At 36.4% G+C, this 22,698-nt stretch overlaps 1 protein-coding gene across 1 annotated transcript in view; it reads left to right on the top strand.

Moving 5' to 3' along the window:
• The window catches only part of LOC149802870 (fatty acid synthase-like), a 134,921-nt gene that overhangs the window by 61,535 nt on the left and 50,688 nt on the right, over positions 1 to 22,698 (top strand). Inside the window, exons 17-20 of the mRNA XM_089952315.1 lie at positions 1,008 to 1,153; positions 2,179 to 2,474; positions 9,187 to 9,544; positions 18,236 to 18,358. Of these exons, the coding sequence (XP_089808441.1) occupies positions 1,008 to 1,153; positions 2,179 to 2,474; positions 9,187 to 9,544; positions 18,236 to 18,358 (923 nt within the window). The remainder of the gene's footprint in view (positions 1 to 1,007; positions 1,154 to 2,178; positions 2,475 to 9,186; positions 9,545 to 18,235; positions 18,359 to 22,698) is intronic.

Genomic DNA, 22,698 nt, shown 5'->3' with positions numbered 1-22,698 from the left:
TAATAATTTTGGGGTCAAAAGACCACAGGTCAGGCTCAGTATGGCTGAAAGATAGAAATAGTTTCCACAAAATATTAGTTCAGCATCATCAACCTGGCCTCAAACTTTGTGGCTAACTTGTATTTACGGTGAGGAAATAAGTCTGTTAAGAGTCCAATGGTAAAGGTCATGATCACCATGACTGAAAGAAGAAACGCGGTTTCTCGACAATTTCTGCATAAGCACAGTTAAACATTGGTTGGGCATATAATGCACTGTTAACTGTACAAATCAGTTATCTACATAGAAGACTATTAAATACAGGGTTGGCATATAATGTTTCTTGTTTCCACATTTGGGACAGCAGGTACCCATGTTTTCTTAATTACTTTTCTTTTTAAATTAACAAATCCTTGATTAAATGACAAATAATTTATTTACATAAGTTCTTTTTTTATTAATTCAGCCTCAGAATAAGTTTAATCTTCGTTGATACGGGTGTAATATTGACCTAGAAAACAGGTTACAATTGCGATGTCAGTGACTTTACATGACAGTGTGCCTGAGTATCACAAACTGATTATTTTCAGATACATCAAATGGTTCTTCATTGCCATTTTAGTTTTTATTACATTTAGCTACCCTGTTAGTGCCAATACAGACATGGATGGGCATCTGCTAAAAACAAGTTTAAGGTGAATTTTTTTTTGTTTCTTTTGCAGACAAAAAGCATGCTTGGGGTGGGTGGGGGTAATCAGGGTCAAGATTTGGATGACATGGGACAAATTTTTTTAGCAAGTCCAGGCTCATACAGTGCTGGGACAGCATGATGAGACATCAGTGTCAAGATTCTGTTAAAGCTTTTGTACATCAGATACATGAAATATGTCATTGCATGGGTTACATATCAGATATATTTAATGTTATTACATTGGTTCCAAATGATGCACTGATACACTAAGCCCTAATTCCTTTGGGTTAGAGGGTTATGACTGGTTGCTTTACAGTCAGTTTATTATACTTTCCAGGTGTTTGTTTAATATGGATAAGACCAGACTCTTTGCAGACTTGAAGGAAAGTACCCTGTTTAGCGAAGCTGTGAAGAAGGATCTCATAATGAATGTAATCCAAGATGGACAGTTGGGCATGTTCAGACATCTGCTAATTGATAAAGGTATCTCATTCACCATTGCTGTTTTTGTAGAAAATTAATTCGAAATGCATTCTTCTTTGCCTTTTTACCCTGAAATTGCAAGAAGAACTTTTGTGTGTGTGTGTGTGTGTGTGTGTGTACGTGCATGCATGCATACACACCTTGTGAACCAAATACACTCCATCTATAAGCTATAATTTGCACAGTGCACAGATAAATCATGTCCATATTTTTCAGGGTCTGTATTGTTCAAACTCTGAGCTATAGAATAGGTATGATGCAACTAATGGAAGCAGTAGCTTAGTGGTTAATGTGCCCTACTCCCAGCCAAAAGGATGTTGTTTTTTGAATCCTACTCTGGTATCAGTCTATGTTCCCTACTGGTGCCAAGAGTAAACACTTGCTACAATTTCCTCAGTGCTTTAAACCTACTTCTGTTGCAGTGCGATGCAGCATCACACACCCAAACATGTTGTTTATTCTTCTTGCAATATCTTGCCAAAGCATTATGAGAAGGCAGATCAGGGTTAAAATTATGTTCAAAGTTGAAAACGCTTTATAAATGAATAAATACATTATTTCCACCGCTCTAAATACTAAACCTATGTCACCAATTTCAATGTACAAACAATTGTTGTTTATATATAGAAAATAACTTGGGTCTATCATTGTCAGCCAAAATATATATATATATATATATATATATATATATATATATATATATATATATATATATATATATATATATATATATATATATATATATATATATATATATATATATATATATATATACATATATATATATATACATATATACATATATACATATATATATATATATATATATATATATATATATATATATATATATATATAAAATCTTGCATATGTGTGTGTATTTACATGTATGTATGAATGCACATGTACTTTTATCTGTGTATGTATATATATACATACACACACACACAACACACACATGTACACATGCACACACAAATACCAAAAGTTTTGAGGACAGAAGACCATAAATGCTTCATTTTCAGCTGCTAAGCCAGTGCAGACCCAATATGCTCATTTGAGGATTCAGACTCCTGGCAACCTAACCAGTCTGCAGTGGACAGAATCCAGTAACAAGTATGCAGCATCAGATGACAGTGAACATGGCAAGGCCCTGTGCCAAGTGTTCTATGCCAGTGTGACAGACAAAGATGTCAAATATGCACTTGGACAAGTCCAGTCAAACTCCAGTCCCTTTTTCCAAGATGGAACACTGGGACTGGAATTTTCAGGAATTGAGATTTCAACAGGACAAAGAGTGATTGGGATGGTTCCATTTGGGGTAAGTTAGAAGGAAAATTTGGAGTGAAATATCAGGTATTTTTCAATTTGAAGACTTCAGTTTAGGATGGACCATTTTCAGATTTTCACTTGTACCACTCCACCAGCAGATGGAATTTTACTTGGACCACTTCCCTGGAGCAAGTAAATGGCCATTTGCACAGGTAAAGCTACTACTGATATTCTTGAATCCTCACATATTTTACTGAGAAATTATTAGCTCCACTGATCAGAGATATTTTAACTGATTTAGATTATGATTATTTATAGGATGCAAACATGTTTTGCCTGTCATAGCACAAAAATAATGGCTTGTTTTTTAGGGTTTAATGCCATTTTCCAATACATTATGAGATATACATGCTGACCAGTATAATAGGAGGAAGAATTCAAGAAGAACCACTGATGCACAGAAATCTTTCTCACATATCCATGTTGGCTGAGCCAAGACTTGAACACACCTGGACAGATTTGAGATGTTGGTGATCTGTTGCTGATCTGTAGAGACAATCACATTAGACCAGTTTGCCACCCAGGGCCCTCACCAAGCTATGGAACTGATGTGAAATACACTTTATTTCCTTCAGTTACAATGACCTTGACCACTGACCCTGAAATTGAAGGTTTTTTTACTTGCAACCTATCCATAGAGATTTGCAACAATACATGATGGAGACTGGATTTTGTGCAAAAATGACACCAACAATAGATTGATGATGGAAAACATAGCATAATGATAGGTGTATAAATCTTTTGGAGAAAACGACATATTGCTTTGACCATCCACTCAGGAGAAAGAACTATAGCAAAACGTTTAAGATAACCATAGTGACTACAAAAATGATCCAGACTCGATTTTTAAACCCAGTAGTGGTTGTGGAGGGAGCTCATGCAAATTACTTGTGGTTCCCATGATTTCCGATACCCAATGCACAATTTTGTTATTTTTGTTTCTTTTATGTAGGTTCATCAGATCATTTTCTTATTTGCCTTTTCTCCATGATGTCAGTTTATCCTGTATCTATGGAGAATAATTTTGGAATAAAACATCTTTATGATGGAGATCTGTTGGAGTATTGCAGAAACTATGGATCTATTCCAATTAAATACTTTTCTGGTCGGTATACTAAATTGATCCATAGGTCAGCCATTAGTGAAGTGCCTTAAGTGCAAAAGCAGTGTGTAATGTGGAAACAAATGATAACTGATTTCTTTAGGGAAGGCAGCAAGACAGAAAGATCATTTTAAGAATGAAACTAGGGAGGATAAAGTATCAGATGGTTTGCTGCTAACTGAAAAGAAAGTGGTGATACAGAAAGCGGTGATACAGAAAGTGGTGATACAGAAAGTGGCGATACAGAAAGTGGCGATACAGAAAGTGCCGTGATACAGAAGTAACTGGCATGATGTTGTTTACTATGCTTTAAGCAGTGCAGAAAATCTGACACGTTGACCGAAACGGAACAGCATGCACAAATTATGGGAAGTTACATTTTGGATATGTATCCTGAAAACCACTTCCTGAATCAATAAAGACTGCCCATAATTGTAGCACTTCTGCCTTTATAAAAAAGCTGATTGTACAAGGGTGTTCAGATCCTAAAGCAAAACTCGCACTATTATAAGGAATAGCTTAACCACAGACCTTTGAAACTCTATCAGTGAAGCAAGAAAAATTTCAGAATGAGAAAAATAACAAATCCTATACAATACGGTATGCTTTTTTTTCCAAATAGTGACAATTTTAAAAAAAATAAATGTTTTAAATTGTGTTTCTTCACTTTATAATAAGGATGATCACTCACCCATCAGCTACAGTTCAGCATAGCTTACTCCCACCCTTTGCCCACCAGATGAATCACTCTTCTGGAGTTAACTGTGGTGTGACCTCCTCTTCTTGAGAAACTTTCTGGCATCATCTGTGACTCTGAACAGATTGGGACCATTTCCATTAAGGACAAACCAGACATTTGAGAAGTCATTTGGGCACAGACAACTAAATTAAATAATTGTATTCCTATTGGCCATAATGTGGGGATCTGGGAGTATGTATAAAGTATACAGGGAAGCCATTCCTGTCTACCTAAGCAATATCTTTCACCAAAGAGATGCTGATGGTACTCCAATTTAAGGTCCATTAGAAGCAAAAATTACGTTTCACCAAGGCCAACGAAGGAATGGTTTAAAAAAGTTTTCAATATACTGGTCCACTGGTATGGAACAACATTCCCAGTGACATAAGGCAGGCTCCTAACATTTCTTTTTATAATCAATATCTCAAATGGATACAATCTTTAGACAGTAAACAGGTGCCTGTGCATATGTTCAAGGCTTGATACCTTGATTTTAGAATCACTCAATTATTTAGTGTTAAGCCAGATTTTTTACATGTTGTATATAGTGTATATATTGTACATAAGAGATAGAAGGTCATAATAACTAATTGTCATAATGAGTTACCCTCATTAAATAAAGTCTTTATTATTATTATTATTATTATTATTATTATTAACAACAGCAGCAACAACAAGCTGTAATGTTAATATTTTGTCAAGTATCACATACTTAGACCAAACTGTTTAGTTAGTGTCAAAAGGATAAAAGTCAGACATTATGGCAGAAAGAAGAAAATGGTTTCTACACAATATTATTTCTGCATGACAGACCTGGACCAAACTTTGTGGATGCCTTGCATTTGAAGTATGAAAGAAGTCTATAGATTTGGGGATCAAAATGTCCGTGGTTACTGTTACAGTGACTGAAAAAAGAACATTTTCTGAACATTAATGGTATTCTGTACATCAGACTTGGACCAAACTTTGTACATGTACTTGGGTAAGGAAGAAACTTTGTTGATTTTGTGGTTGAAAGGTCAAAGGTTAAGGTCACCATGATTGCCAGAATGTTTATGTACAAAATCATCAGTTCTTAATCGTGTACCTTAACCAAAGTTTGTGGCTGACTTGAACATTGGTTAAGAAAGACTGCTATTGATTTCTTTATGTCAGAAGGTCAATAGTCAAGGTCACAAGGACTGAAGAAAAGAAAAATGATTTTTGCCGAAACAACTTTTGACCAAGATTTTTGGAGGGTTTCTTTTACTTGAAGAAGAGACCTTGTGGAAGAGACCTATTGATTTTGAGGCTTAAAGGTCACCATTATTGTGGCTCAAATAAAATGGTTTTTGCAGAATAAGTTTTAATCCATGACCAAACTGTGGATGGCTTGTACTTAGGGTAATAAACAAACCTATAGATTCTAGCTAGTTTTCTTTGGCACTGCATTGTGTGAACATATTTTGATTCTGGACTATTCAGAATGTGTTATATTTTCCTGTGTTTTAACATGCCTTTCAAATGAATATTTTCATAGGAAACTGAACATTCATAAATGAATGAAAAAAATGTCCACATCAGACCTTAAATGTTCCGCATTCTTGCACAAACCAAAGTATACATGTGATTCTACTGGTGGTGAGCCAAAAGTGCCATTTTAAAGGCAGATACCTTAATACCATTTTTTATAGCTGAAATCTGCCTCCTTGGAAAATAAGAGAAAAAACACAAAAAGGTGTGTTTACATGTTTTTTTAACACATTATGAAAACAGACAGAACTAACCTACTTATATATATCCTAATTATGATAGTCTCTATCTATGTTACTTCTAATATACACTGAGCAATAAAGTGCTACTATCTAATGATGATACACTTCTAATATACCTTCATAGTCATTATCATGCATTAAGTACTTCTTGCTGCAATTAGACAAATATATGACCAACATAAGAATTAAGTGGCATGAACTCTGGGTTTCTTGATTTGTGGATTTTGGAGAGAGCTTATTGAACTTGTTGAACTGTTATTGAACTTAAACTGAATTGATACTTTGATATAAACAGTTGGAAACTACTGTGGTATAATGCTATTATATTTCTACAATTTCAAAAATATATATATATATATAAACTGAAGCTCACAATAAAAGGTGTATGTATGTGATACACTGAGTTAGTAATATTACAAAATACTGAATACAAATAAGATAGAATTCTTACCATTTTTTCCTCTTGGAGTTCTTTAGGATATTACATACTCCATGTCTTCAAGGTAAAACTGTAATTATTCTTTACTAAAAGTCACAAGAGTGGCCGAGTGGTCTAAAGCGCTCTCCGTTACGGATCACTGCCATTTCACCTCTGTCTGCGTGGGTTCGAGTCTAGGATTCGGCCAATGTGGATATGTGAGAAAGCTTGCCAGTAGCTTCTCGTGGGTCGGTGGTTCTTCCCGGGGTTTTCCCGGGTTCTTCCTCCACCATTAATACTGGCCGCCATACATAGCCTATCATGTGCTGAAAAATGGCGCTAAACCCAACAACAACAACAACTAAAAGTCACAAAAATATTCAGACAATGTATTTGGAGCACCTGTCTATCAAGCACTTCACAACAACAGTCAGTAATCATATTTTGGTACAAAATATAGATCTACTATCTATTATGCCCAATACAATATAGAAATCCCATCTTTAAAGCTAGCTTTTAAACACAGGGAACTGAAATAGGGGCATAATAACTGGAGTCTAAAAGCAATTATATTTGACATGAGTGAAATTCACAAATCAATGGCACTTTTCAAATTCAAAAAGAATACCATGAAAGCGATCTAATACAACTCGAACATTAAGCTCATTGCAGAATTTGTGGTCTTCATGATAATTCAGGAAAATATAGATTTGAAGACTATTTAAGTGAGTCTTGAGTATAAAAAACATTGTCAGTATGTTTTGTAATTGTTTTCTGGTTCTAATCCACATGGATATTGCCCGTTTTGCTGAGTATATCGACTTGTTGCAGATCCAGGTTATTAGGAAAATAAATGTACATTTTTCATATGTTGTACTGGAATCACAGCACATTATTATATAGATTACGCTTTTATGCTCAGATTATGCTTTTATGCTCAGACTATGCTTTTGTGCTCAGATTATGCTTTTATGCTCAGATTATGCTTTTATGCTCAGATCATGCTTTTATGCCACTTGTATTAGCAAAAATTACACTTGTACCTCTCTCGAGGCAGGCATGTCACATATGCCTAATTCTTTCAGCCCTGACGACACCTTTACAACTATTTTTCATTCAGTGACTGATCCCATCTTTACCTGTGGTTTGTTCATTAGTTAACAGGCCAATCTCACCTATACTTGGAGTGAATGGGTCAATAATTACTTTGTTAAAATTTAAAAGTTACTAATTTGGAGCGGTTTTAATACATGTATTTCGTTAATGAAAAATAGTAAACAGTAGCAGATTTTGGAGTGATATCTGATGATTTGAGAGTGAAAACTAGTTTCTTGATTTGATCCTGAAAATAATGTAGAAGCAGAGGAATGATATCTTCTGCAGTTGGATATTTTTCAAGATTTAGACTGTGACATGGAATCTGTATTTTATCATCAGAAAAAGTGGATAATGACAGCAATGATAAGGTTCCTAGATGACCAGGATATTTTCAAGATTTAGTCTGTGACATGGAATCTATATTTTATCATCAGAAAAAGTGGATAATGACAGCAATGATAAGGTTCCTAGATGACCAGGATATTTTCAAGATTTAGTCTGTGACATGGAATCTATATTTTATCATCAGAAAAAGTGGATAATGACAGTGATGATAAGGTTCTTAGATGACCATCTTTGGACAAACAACAAAAACAAAACATATGACTAGATTTCGTAAAATTGGTGAAAATGTTATGGATTTTTATTGGATACAAGTAGAGAAATGTAGGTTGGAATGAATGCATGATGTTTACAATATTTTCTAGTTAGCCAAAACCTGGCAGGAGAACAGTTAACTTGACACAGTTAAGTACTGCTGAGGTTTAACAGCATTGATATTGACAGCATGATAGGGCTGATTAAGTGAAACCCTACCACGAGGACATGTTAACAAAATTTTCAAATTAGCTAAAACCTTTTGAGCACAAGCAGTCAGACACAACTTAGTACTGCTGGGGAATCTTTTAAGGTAAATTGTAGATAAGCCAATTTTAAAAAAAAGTTTTTTTATCTTTATATTTTCTAATTTTTAATGGTAATTATTTTGAACAAAATGATCAATAGAACATTTTTTATTTTTAAATTAGATATCTGGACCATAACAAGGCCAGAAGCTTCATTTTTGATACTTTGCCAATCGAGACCAATAACAGTATTCTCAGATCCTATTGATTAGTGATCTTCAAAGGATTAAAATCAATACATGCATGTATTTAAGTAACCATAACTGTCATTTGTCTTCTTGCATATCAGTATGACCAATTAAGTATTATGGGATATCCTTACAAAATAAACACATATACATTTTCTCATATTTACATGCACACACACATATGCACATACACACTGTCATGCAAGTGCTTTCCACATTTCATACATGCACACATGTACAAATTCTTTGTCTCTCAAATCAAATGAAAAACATCCATGTTTTTGGTTTAACAAATTTACAAGTATTTTGTTCTTAAAATCTAAGGTAGGCAATGAGGATGATGTGATCCTACATATATAGACAAATTTTTTTTACATTTGCAATACCCACCAAAAGCCAAAAATACCTTAAAACAATAAATTAAATTTGATCTCAAGGGATTTGTGGTTTATGGGGTTTCACTATATTTACTGAATGCTTTCTCTTGAATTTTGCAGAGTATATCAACAGTTGTACATGTGAGAAGTCACCAAATGTGGCCAATTCCAGACAAATGGACTCTTGAAGAGGCAGCCACCATTCCTGAGGCATATACTCTTGCCTTTTATGCCCTTCATCACCGTGGTAATATAAAGGCAGGCCAGAGCATTCTGGTTCTAGGAAGCAGCAAACCTGTTGCCCAGGCTGCCATTAATGTGGCCAGGCATGCTGGTTGCCATGTGTATGTTGCTGTTGAGACTGACAAGGAAGCTGAGTGGCTTGAGAAACACTTTTCAAAGTTAAAAAAACAGAACATCCTGGTGATGACTGCAGTTGACCTTGGCCAAGAACTCTTGCGCAAGACGAAAGGAAAAGGTGAATAACTGTTATTTAATCCTTCACCCCATTGCATCTGTTACTATGTAGTCTGTTATAGGTGGGCCAAAGCCAGAGTGTAATGTGCTATAAATAGAACACCTGTTACCTAAATGACTCTTCATAAAAAAGCCTGCCTGGAATATTTAGATCAGTTCAAAATAAATTCTGACCATTTTACCCTTTTTTTAACATTTGCCATGTATTGATAAGTTTAAGAGTAATTAAAATCTGATTTTTATAGTTGTATAATTATTTTCACAGAAGAATATTTTTATATGCTTTAAAATCTTGACAGAACTCCTTCATTGTCAAATCATTGAGTCTCTGTGACCATCTATACCTGATCTTTCCCAGCTGCTAAATCTACCAAATCATTGTCTCTCTCTTGTCACTAAATTTGAATTTGATAAATTATCAAAAATCAATTTTGTTGATGTTGACATCATAGCTTATATCAAACTTGTTAACGCCTTCATAGTCTTGATTCTAATCAACCAGACTCAAGAAAATGCTGAATGAAGTCAGTGGCCTCCATTTTGGATAGTGGAGAATAAAACCCAGTCACTTTGATTAGCGGATTACAACTGTATTTTTAATAGCAACCACATGATATGACAGTATAGTCATTTACCTCATTGCCTAGGGTTTTACCCCAAAGATAGTGCAACAAAAACGAGCTCAAAGTGTCTGATATTTATTGCAGGCATCAAAATGCATTTCTTTGCAGATGGTTTACAGGCATCCAAATGTGCTTGTATGCTAATTGAACTGAAGCGTCATCCAAAGGCACTTCCAGTGGAGTTCAATAGAAGCTTCCAGATGCCCTTTTGCAAAGTCATAGGTTAATAATCCCAGCCATTTCAAATGTATTGAACACTTGCTGTTACGTAACAGATTGAAAGATTTCTAAAATGCAACCACTTGTAATCGAAGAATCTGAAATGAAGGCTTCATGGTCACGAGTCTGGTCTGAAATTGTTAAAATACTACTGCTACTTACACTGAGAGATTACACAAATTTAGAAACCATGTACTAAGATTTCATGGTTTTTCTTGGAGTACTGGCTAACCTGTATTTTATGATTGATATTTAATAACTAAACATGCATCGATCTTTCCATGGAAACAATAGAACACCTTCCTCAATCTGCAAATTAAGTTCCAGTGAAAGTGTAATTTTCCTAAAGGTTGCAAAAATAGATGAATTCACAATATCGCAAAAGATGTTGAATATAGTTTTATAAGATGTTCAACTACTGGTAGTTTGTTCCAAAAAAGCTTTTTTTCCAGGGGGAACTATGACTTTAGACGTGCTCTGAGTCTTGTTATTGAAAGATTCAATAAAGTCCAAATCAGGTTTTTAAAATAATTTTCATTCAAATGGTTATTCTATAGTTATCATCTTAAAATCCAGATTTGAATGGTGAGGCTTAGTAAAATGTCCTGTGTGACACTGAGTCAGGAGATTGTTCTTTTATTAAGAACTTGTTTGCTTCAGGATCGTTTTCACTCAATTTCTGTTCAAGAGAGATTTCCAAAGATTCCCCACTTTAGTAAAATGGCCTGTGTGACACTGAACCAGGTTTCCAAACATTCCCCCACATCAGTAAAATGGCCTGTGTGACATTGAGCCAGGAGATTTCCAAAGATTACCCCACTTTAGTAAAATGGCCTGTGTGATGTTGAGCTAGATTTCCAAACATTCCCCCACTTTAGTAAAATGGGCTGTGTGACATTAAACCAGATTTCCAAACATTCCCCCACTTTGGTAAAATGGCCTGTGTGACATTGAACCAGGAAATTTCCAAACATTCCCCCACTTTAGTAAAATGGCCTGTGTGACATTGAGATAGATTTCCAAACATTCCCCCACTTTAGTAAAATGGCCTGTGTGACATTGAGCTAGATTTCCAAACATTCCCCCACTTTAGTAAAATGGCCTATGTGACATTGAACAAGGAAATTTCCAAACATTCCCCCACTTCAGTAAAATGGCCTATGTGACATTGAGGCAGGAGATTTCCAAACATTCCCCCACTTTGGTAAAATGGCCTGTGTGACATTGAGCTAGGAGATTTCCAAAGATTCCCTTACTTTAGTAAATGGCCTGTGTGACATCAAGCCAGGAGATTCTTCACTATAGTAAAATGGCCTGTGTGACATTGAATCAAGACATTTATACTGACCACCATGTATAGTTTAGCATGGCACTAAACACACAAATCCAAACCTCCAGTTGGAGGACAAAAAGAAAATTGATCCCAGTCTGATTCCACAGTCTTATCCAACACACAGAAGAATTCCTTTTTCCTGGACTATCATGTGCATGCTTGTGTCTGAATACTCTGAAAGTTTCATCTTTGCTATTGTCTTTTGGCTTAATTGTGGCCAAATTTATCTTTAATGGTGAGCTTTTGGTTATTTCTTCCCCAGTCTGTGCTTTTGATTGTTTTTGTTAATTATGTGCCCATTTTTGTTGTTTTTGGATTGAGTTTGCACCTTGGTTAATGATGTTTTGCTTCAGTAAATGTTAAACTTAGTCTTGGTTACCAGTGTTTAAGGATGAGTATTATACTTATTTTTGTTCTGGTTCATATGGTGTTGTCATGTCAATGTGGGCATATGAAGGATACACGGCACACTCCCCCTCTCTATCATACACCAGGTGTGTTATGTACTGATGGTTTATCAGTGTGTTGTCCTCCAATGATGCAATGTGGGAGTTGGTAGAAAGTCACTGCACTAGTAGAATAAGGAAGAAGCGTGAGCTTCCTCCACTAGATAATGGAAGGTAGTGTCTATAACAGACAATCCATATTGTAGGGAATTAGCTTGTTCTTTTATTAAGAACTTGTTTGCTTCAGGATCATTGATACTCAATTCCTGTTCAAGAGATATCCTTCACATTTCCTGAGGTGTGTGGAAGTTGTGTTTGCCTGATAAAAGTGAGCTGCAGCTTCCCAAATATTGGGGGAGAGAAGCATTCTTGCTTGAGTAGACAGAGGGTAAAAAATCTTGTTCATTAGATTCAGTTAAGTCTATAGAGACTACCCCATCAGCTCATCATATTTGAACCAGTCTTTGCCAAGTCACTGGTTGCCAGAGAGGCACTGGACATGAGTCATCGAATCAGACCTGTTGACTGCCAATCTAGGAAGAGGGATTGGATCAATACCCTGCCACCTCCTGCATTTCTTTGTTACTGCTTAATCCTTGTGAGGATAAGTTGTTTTTTTCTTGCCCTTCCAAAAAAAGGATTAGACTGGAATCCCCCTTTTTTCCTATGGTTCCTATTAATCCTTATGATATGTGGGAAACTCAACTACTAAGAAGTCAGTCTTTCCTTCCTTCACATAACATCATGGATCTCTCCTGTAGTTTCAAGGTCCATTAGACAAGCAGACCATAGACTCTCCCCATCCCCCCAATCTCTTCTCAGAATGAGGCAAGCCACCACTCTCTTCCCAAAGCATCCAGAAGCAGTCATCATTCACATTCTTCAAGGAGGGATGATCTAAGGGTTAGTCCCTCTGGCAACTTTTATCCCATTGTTGGTCCACAGTGACACTGCTAGGATTGCTAAACTTAAATAAATCAGAGCTGATTCCCTCTCTGGAATTCATTCACATAGGAGTGAACTTCTTCACTTTTCTGGGGCAATTCATGTACACCCAGAAAGGACAGAATGGAATCTTTACTCTTTTGAGAACTTGTCCAGTCAAGACTTCATTTTCAGCCAGACTCTACCTTTTCCTCCTGGAAGACCAGTTCCCTTAGGGAGGCTTTTTCTACATCCTCTCTAATTTATCCACCTTCTGACAACCTGGAAACCACACAAAGATTCTGTCAGCCTGATTTTCTTTATCGTTGGATTTTTTGGGTACCTTTTGGTGTTTTAGTTGATACAGGTAGCCAAATGGAATTCCACTGCATGCCTCGAAACCTTTTTCATATTTGTAAACTTGTGAATCAGATTCAGGTTGAGGTGTTTATCCAGTACTTCTCCAATGTCTTTGGTCTTTAGAGGAAGGTCTCCTTTACATAAATAATTTGGAAATGGGAGCGATTGTTTATAGCAAGTGATTGTTTATAGCTGTGCAAGAATTCATAGACCAAATCAGGGAACATTTGCATGATCATCTCAAACAATGCACTGGTAGTTGTCTATATCAGATAACAAGGAGGCACTTGTGCTTCTCTTTGAATGGAGATATGAAATCTTCAATGCTGTGCACAGTCAGAGGGTATTGCAGTCCTTGCTGTCCAAGTTTGCCATATTTCTGGCAAGACAAGGTAATCCTTGTGTAGCAGTCTCTGCATCAAACAGTAGCACAGAGCCCATATTTAGTCTGTTTGGTAGGCCTCTGGTGGACCTGTTCACCTCAAAACTGAAAAAGAAGCTCCAGTTTTATATCTCCCCATTCCCAGACCAAAATGCCTGGGCAGTCGACATCTTCAGGTTGAGATGGGATCTGCTGTTTGCATATGCATTTCCATGCTTCACATCGACTCTGCAGGAACTCCAATAGGTCTGGACTTCCATTTATGCCAACCTCCTTAAATCAGTTATTAGATGCACACAGTTTGTTATCTCAGTAAAAGAACAAGTCTCAGGTTCTCCACCTTCATGCTTGGCTCATCTTGAGCAATCTATCTGTCAGGCAGCGTTTTCAAGCATGGTTGCCAAATACCAGGAGACATTTATGTCTAAGGTCAATGATGTATAGTGGAGAATCTTCTATGATTGGTACTTTGGTAAATGTATTGATCCTAGCTGTCTGCATCTCATTGCAGTAACAGATTTTCTGCTTTACCATTTTGAAGAGTGCACATTAGATCTCCACTATCAATGGTTATAGGGTATCCCTTATGGACAAACTTAGATTTCCAAGGGTCCAGCCATTAACTCAGAGCCTCATGAAGTATTTTGCTTCAGAGGTAAGTATCTTGCTCACTTGTGCAGTCTGGTTGATTCTTGTTTTGTAGGGCTTAAACTCCACTTGTGAACTATTGGGCGAGGGTTCATTCAAGAATTTTGTGTTTAAAACCACAGTCTTTCTTCTCACTTGAGCTTCTGCAAGTTGAAGAAGCAGGCTCTTTGCCCTTATGATAAAATAGGGGTGTTAACATTTCAGTGGTAATTAGGAATCTAACTCTTCTGTAAGTCTGAATTTTGAGCCAAACTACCTTCAGCACTTCAGTTTCCTTGACAGATGTCCAGTCTGTCTTAACTGCACTAGAGATAATAAACTGTTTTGCCTAGTTAGGGCACTTGGGTTATATTTTGGCAAGTTCAAAAGGAAGAAGGAAAGGTAGGAAATGTTCTTTCCTTTAAGGGCTCCACTGATATTTTGGCATCCACCATCTCTAGGTGGATTCTACCCACTATCAAATGATCCCTCATCAAGAGAGTTTTTCATTCTTGAGAATCATAGCCATGAAATTACAGCTTTTGCTACCTCTGTGCATATTTCAGTTATCATCCGAAGACATGAAGACCAAGATTGGCTGTTGCTTATACCTTCTTTTTGCCATCAGTCCTTGGTGCACCAAAAGCAAGCTTAATTTTTCCACTATTCCAGTAGTTGTCTTCTACTGTATTATGAGTAATTTAATTTCTTACCCCTTGGAGTGTCATCAGCCTCCCTCCTTGTAGATAAATTCAGCTGCACATTAGTAACAGGTAACATATTACTGTGGAGTAAAACTAGTGTCTGTTGTACAGGTATGTACCTGTCATTATTAGATGCCCTTCTCCTGTTGTGCTAGTGTCATGAAGTTTGAAGTACATTTTTTTGAAAGGGCTCATGATGTAGGCTGGAATGGTTCTACAATGTACACTCTGATGCAAAGAATTTTTATAGAATGGAAGGATGAAACATCTCATATAGATGAGTTTTCCATACAGCAGTAATGGGTAAGTATTAATGAGTTTGACCTTCCAACCCCAAAAACCAATTACATATTTTAGCAGTTGCCATCTCAAGGCGGATTGTTTGAACTATTAAATAAATCTATTTGACACTAAAGCCTGATCAAACTGTTGTGTAGAACTTGGACATTTTCTGTCAACAGTGTATCAGCATGAGAGAATTAGTATGTTGGACAATGTACCGTCATGAGAGAATTTGTGATGTTGGACAAAATTTGGCTTTTCAGGACATGTTTTTCCAACAATTTTTAAAAGTTGCATAACATTTTAAAAAGCATGAATTTGTTTTTCAAAAAAAGTCATTCAATTTTATTGGGAACATTTCAGATGTCAAAAATTGAGTGCACAAGAAATTAAGTGAACTAAAGAATTTACTATTACATTTTTAAATTTACATTCAGTGCAATTTTTCTGTCAGAAGTATTCATCTTTCCTCCTATATGTAAGTGTATGAAATTTTTGAAATTTTGCACCATTGAAGATTGGGGAAAAAATAATAAAAATCCATCAAGATTGTCCAAGCTTATTACAGTTTTATTAAACTTACTAAACCGCTCCAGTGACCTAGTGGTTAGAGCATCTGCCTCAGATGCGGGAGGTAGTGGGTTCGATCCCTAGCTGAGTCTTACTAAAGACTTAACAAAAATGGTGCTAACAGCTGCCTATCTTGGTGCTCAGTATTAAGAGGTTAGTGTTAGGACTGGATGGCTTGGTATCAGGATAATGTGACTGGGTGGGACATCATGGTACATGTCTGCGGCATGATGCCCCAGTGCTAGACATCACTATAAACTGCCACACTGCAGACATAGTAGTATGTTAAAAATCAAAATCACACAAACTTAAATTTACTGGCAAGGGAAGCAATCAGAGCAGATCTATAAAATTGACAAGTTTTTCATTTTTGTTTCAATATTTTTATTCCATAATAAATTCTAATGCCAACATATCAGAATTTTGTTAACTTTATTTTGGTCCATTTCCATGAATGCAGTAAAATGTTATATTATTTTACACATGTTTGTATTTTTTTAAAATTGTTTGAAAAATATGATTTGCTTATGATTTATAATTGAAAAATGTGTAAGAGGCAAGTAGTTCCATATTTGATTGGAATGACCAGAGGACATGCGGTACTTATATTGAAATTATCCTTAAATATTCTTTGTTTTATCCCTAAATAGTCCTGTGAGAGACAACATAACAGCAGTGCAGAAACCTCTGAATACCTTCAAAGTTGGAATATCAGTTGGCATCCATTTTGGGCTAAGTAGCTTTGCTGAGAGAGAGCCCTTTTTCATGAAAATTAAAGCTCATAAGTTTAGAGTTGTTTTTGCATCTTGGGCCTTTCTTAATCATTCCATTTTGGATGACGTCATGAAATCTGCTGTCTAAAGTTGTCACTGAACTTTTCATTCTACCTTCATTAGTTGTACATGGGCATATGTTTTGGGTCCAATTACTCCTAAGAAATGGTACAGATCCAGATCTGCAGGCACATTATGTGATGGCAGATCTGTCTGTGCAGTTTGCAGTTGGACTACTCTTATAAGCAAGTACAGATGGAAGTTCTACTAGTCAAAGACCAGAAGAGATTGTGAGATGGCCTGTTTCCCATCATCCATATTCTAATATCTGCCATAGCACAGGTTTATTGTTGCTACTCATAAACTGTTTGGAAGATTGCTCTGAAACTTTACACACACATAGTTGGTCCTAAATGAAAATAGTGCTGTTCCAACCTCCAATATTGCCTCCATTTAAGTCCGTTTGTTATTACTACTCCTGAACGGATTGTCATGTAGACACAGCGGTTTCACTAAAAGACTTCTTATGTTTCATTGATCCTAAAGAAAATAGTCCCAATGTGCCTTTTGGGCAGCCATCTTGAAACTCTTGTCATCACCACTTCTAACAGAATGTCATACTGGCATGGGGTTTTCACTAGAAGACTTCATATATCTGGTTTGTCCTAAACAAAAATCATACCACAGTGGACATCCAATACGATCCTCCACAGTAGAAAGTTTGAAAAATCTTTTGGTACTCCACCTGAGTGGATGGTCATATCAACATGGGAATTTTTAGTCATGATACCTAGCTGGTCCTAAAAAAAAATTGTACTACTATGTCATCCATGGTACTAGTATGTCATCCATGGTACTAGTGTCATCCATGGTACTATTATGTCATCCATGATAATAATGTCATCCATGATACTGATATGTCATCCATTGTACTACTATCTCATCCATGGTACTAGTATGTCATCCATGGTACTAGTGTCATCCATGGTACTATTATGTCATCCATGATACTAATATGTCATCCATGATACTAATATGTCATCCATGATACTAATGTCATCCATGATACTAATGTCATCCATGATACTAATGTCATCCATGGTACTAGTGTCATCCATTGTGCTAATGTCATCCATGGTACTATTATGTCATCCATGATAATATTATGTCATCCATGGTACTAGTGTCATCCATTGTACTAATATGTCATCCATGGTACTAGTGTCATCCATGGTACTAATATGTCATCCATTATGGCCACCATAACAATCCTCTGATAGCAGTTGTTTTGTTTAGGACCCCAAATTTGGCCCTTTTTGAATCACCTATTGTGACTAGGTTGTGTTTTAATTATTGGTTATCTATCATGTTTTAGTTTTAGATCTTGTATTCAAATGAATTACTTTGATGTTGTTTTAATTGCTAATGAATTGTTCTTTTTTTCTCCAGGTGTTGACATTCTGTTACACTTTGAGGACAGTGTGCCATTTTATGCCAGTCTGCAATTGGTAGCCAATGGAGGATGTTGTTTGTCCATCAGTAGAGATGGATTTGTCATGAATGCTGCTTTGAGTATGTATATTATTGTAGATATTTACATTTACATTAAGAAATATCCATGTGAAATTCAAAGATGCTATGTGATAGGCAAATTTTTAACTCACCTAGCCACAATCCCATGCTAGCTGATGGTATGTTCCTGAATCTGGCCTGCATCATGACCATCCACATTTGCTAATTTAAAATTTTCAGGCACTTGACAAATTTGAAGAGGACATGAGTATAAAGGTTCCTTTCAAATTTGTACAGATGACACAGATCTGCCATTTGTAAAACAATATCTTTTAGATGACGCTTCCAAATCTTAAGCAGAATGTAACTAATTTTGACAGAAAGCATTCTGAAGGCCTTTAATGACTTCTCAAAAACTGCTGAACAGAATTTGAACAAATTTAATGGAAAACATTTTAGCATGAAAGTCATTTTTATACATCTGATACCAATCCACCACCACTATATATAAATACAATCTATACATACTTACAATTCCACCTATTTTACTGAATTTGTTTAGATGCAGAATAAGTCACCTTGCAAGAATGAGATATGGGTTGGTAGGCCTGTCTCATTGGTAATCAGTGCTAGTGCAAGTATTATCAAACACACAATAGTTCTGGTTATTTGGTGGTGTTTTAAAAAATAAACATTTTCTTTCAGCATTTCAGTATGTTACAAGGAGTTGGCAAATACAGCCAACAGTCCTACTTAGGATGCTCATCCTATCTGCTTATCACACACCATGAATGCTATGTTCACTAAGACAGTTGTTCCTTGGTTGGCATGCACCAGGTGTGCTTGCTCAGACAGATGTCCTTTTTGTGCATTATCTTCAGATGATGTGGATTTAGTAGAAAGTCACCAATTTTGTAGAGACAGCATAAATGGAGCCAGATCCTATTATGAGGAAAACTCGCTTCTAATCCAGGAGGAGCCAGTGGCACTTCCCAATGCAAGGAAGTCACCAGTGTCTGTAAAGGAGCAATCATTGGCAGTTTCCTGTGTAAGGAAGTTGTCTACTCCTTTTAGGGAGAAACCATTGGTACTTCTCACTGTAAGTAACTAGATTTTTTAAGGGAGAGATTCATGGCATCAACAGCTTCTTAACAGAGGGATCATTGATTGTAGGGAGGTCATCATGAGTCCCTGTAAGGGACAAATCAGTGACACTTTGGTGTTAGGAAGTTGTAAGGAGACTTGACATTATGACAGCAAGAGAGAAGTTAATGTTGATGGTGGTTTGTGAAGAGCTGCTCCACCTCCATACAGATTCTGCCTTAGATGCTTCAAAGGGTTTTCTGGAAGAATGTGTTGATGGTAGCACAGTTTGATGAAGAGGCTTTATTTAGTGGATTAAATCCTACAGTCTTCCCAGGGACCAGAGTGGCCGAGTGGTCTAAAGCGCTCTCTGTTATGGATCACTGTCATCTCACCTCTGTCTGCATGGGTTTGAGTCTCAGATTCAGCTAATGTGGGTATGTTAGAAAGCTTGCTTCTCATGGGTCGGTTTTTTTTTTCTTGGGTTTTCCCATGTTCTTTCTTCACCATTTATACTGGCCAGCATGTATAGCCTATCGTGTGCTGAAAAATTGTGTTAAACCCTACAACAACAACAACAGCAAGTCTTCCCAAGGTCTGAGGGATCAGCAGTATTTGGAATCAGGCCTGGATAAACTGACTAATAAACATCATATTCTAAGAGGTATCATGCCTTTTGTCCTTCTTTCTGCAAGATGGTGGGAAGAAGGGCCTTTTTTCATAGGCATGGATGTTACTAATGGTCATTACATGGGTCCTTTGCTTCTAGGACTCTCCACCTATCAAGGATCCCATTTTGGTTTCACCAAATGAAACAAGAATTCCAAAGGGATGGAAAGGGGCAGTAGAAGTGACAGACATTCAGTCTGGGATCATTTTCCTGGGTCTTCCTGACTTTGAAGAATGAGGGAAGGCTATTCTCAGTATTGATCTTTCCCCACTAAACAAATTTATTTAGGTGTTCAGAAAGAGCATTTCAAAATGGAGACATCTATCTCATCAAGAAAGAATGACTTGGTGGCCTCAGATCTCCAGGAAGCATACATTCACATCCCCATACTCATATCACAGAAGATATTACTATAATTTTGTCAGGGCCAGGAGATCTTTCAGTTTTGGCTTTTTCCTTCAGTCTGGCATCTGCTGCTAGTGCTATTTCAGGGTGATGAGTGTAATAGCATTTCATGTCAGGCCAGTATTCAAGCACATTTTCAGACATGCCCTACTAAAGAACCTATCATTCTGCTGGAAGATAGTGACTTTTATGGGTCTAATCCTTAACTGGGAGAAACCAGATCTGATCCCTTCTCATAAGTTTGTTTACATGGTAGGGAATTTCCTCACAAATTAAGATATAGTTCATGTTCCCTTTGAGACTTTAAAAAATGGTACTAAGAGCTGCCTCGCTAGACATTCAGCATTAAAAGGTTAGTGTTAGGACTGGTCGGCCTTGTATCAGGATAATGTGACTGGGTGGGACATCATGCTACATGTCTGTGGCATGATGCCCCAGTACTAGACATCACTATAAACTGCCAAACTGCAGACATTGTAGTGATATGACTGAAAAATTGTTAAAGCATCATTAAAAATCCAAATCACACACACACACACCATTTGACAGGATCACATATATTGCCCCTTACAACAAGAGTGTTCAACAAGACTTCATGGTCTACTTACCTCTACCTCTCTGTCCTGAGGACTTGAAGTTGATTTAGAGCTGCTAGGTAGACTTAATGTATGGAGTTCCTGCCGCTAGCAAATGGGAAATCTTACAGGGACCCCTTTGTAGCATTGAATCCCTTGGGATCCAAATTTTCTCATCAATCAGAGTTGGTGGCTAAATCTGGACAGATTTATAGTCAGACTTCCTATAAACACCCTCAAACTTTTCTACAATCTGAAGGCATAGACCTAGAGAGCTTCTGATCTGGGAACAAGTCTTCTTCATATCGGCAACCTGGAAATACAGGACATTTTCTGGTACTACAGGGCTGTGTCAACCACACAAGACATTGCTTCATCGCATTTTCATAATTAATCTGCCACTGAAAATGGGCAACTGTATTTCATCTACTGACTTGTATGCAGATGATACCACACTTTGACTCGGATTTCAAACGGCTAAAACCAAACCTCGAGATCTCCCTTCAGATAGTCCTACTTGGAATAGATTCCTGGTGTATAGGAAATGGCATTAAAGTTAACCCAGACAAGACTAAAGTATACCAAACAAAAGAAAGTAAAATTAGGAAATAACAATTTGAATCTTAAGTTCAATGAAATTTGCCTACAAATTGTTATCCATGACCAAATCCTTGGGGTGATGGTTGTCAAGAGTTTGCAATTGAATGAACATATTGAAGTCATATGTCATAAGGTAATTCATGTCTGTGGTTATTTAACAAGATAAGGCCATATCTATCAACTAAACATAGGTTAATATATTACAAATGCTATATACAGCCATGCATAGACTACTGTAATGTTATTCGGGAAATATTTGTGATTAATAATATTTACAATTGATTCCACTTGCAAAAAGAGTTTGCAGACTTGTCTTAGATAATTCTGAAAACATCCCAAATGCAATGAATGCTAATGTTCACAGTAAGTGAACAAATAATTTTGAGAAAGGTTAGGCTTATGCAAAAGGCTTCAAACTATATGGCCCCATTATATCTCAATGAACTGTTACTTCATGCTAGAAAATTGCAGTACTTCCAATATAAGATCAGTTTCAGCTAACCACTTCTCCATACCAAAACCAAATAAAGAACTCGTATATTCAATTTAAAATAGAATCCTAAAGGATACGGAATGGAATCCTATAAAGAAAGCACAAATTTAAATGCATTTAATTACAATCTAATTCAATGGTTGAAAAGTGGAACCTGTTCAATTTGACAAATGCATTACAAGTCAAAAGTATAAATTCACAAACCTTCCAGTTTGTTGTGTCACTACTTATGTGTTTTATATACACAATGTACCTGGTTGGAGCATGTTTATTCAAATTTTCTGTTTATTATATCCATATATAAATGTAGCTTACTATCAATGATGTGTGTGTGTGTGTGTGTGTGTCTGTCTGTCCACATGTACTTTGTAAATATGCATATAATAGAAGGCAACAAGGAGGATTAGTTTCATGCGACTGATTGTGTCACCCTCTTTAAATAAAGTCATCATTATTATTATTATTATTATTGTTATTGTCACTCAGACAACAATTTTGTCTTGGCTTACCTCAAAAGTCAAGTGGGGACTTGTGCCCTTTTTTTTTGCTTGGAAGTCTGGAGCCTCCTCTGATA

The sequence above is a fragment of the Sinohyriopsis cumingii genome, chromosome 3 (genome assembly GCF_028554795.1).
Source record: "Sinohyriopsis cumingii isolate HCF-2022 chromosome 3, ASM2855479v2, whole genome shotgun sequence".
Taxonomy (NCBI): Eukaryota; Metazoa; Mollusca; class Bivalvia; order Unionida; family Unionidae; genus Sinohyriopsis; species Sinohyriopsis cumingii.
This window is presented reverse-complemented; position numbering and strand designations above follow the sequence as displayed.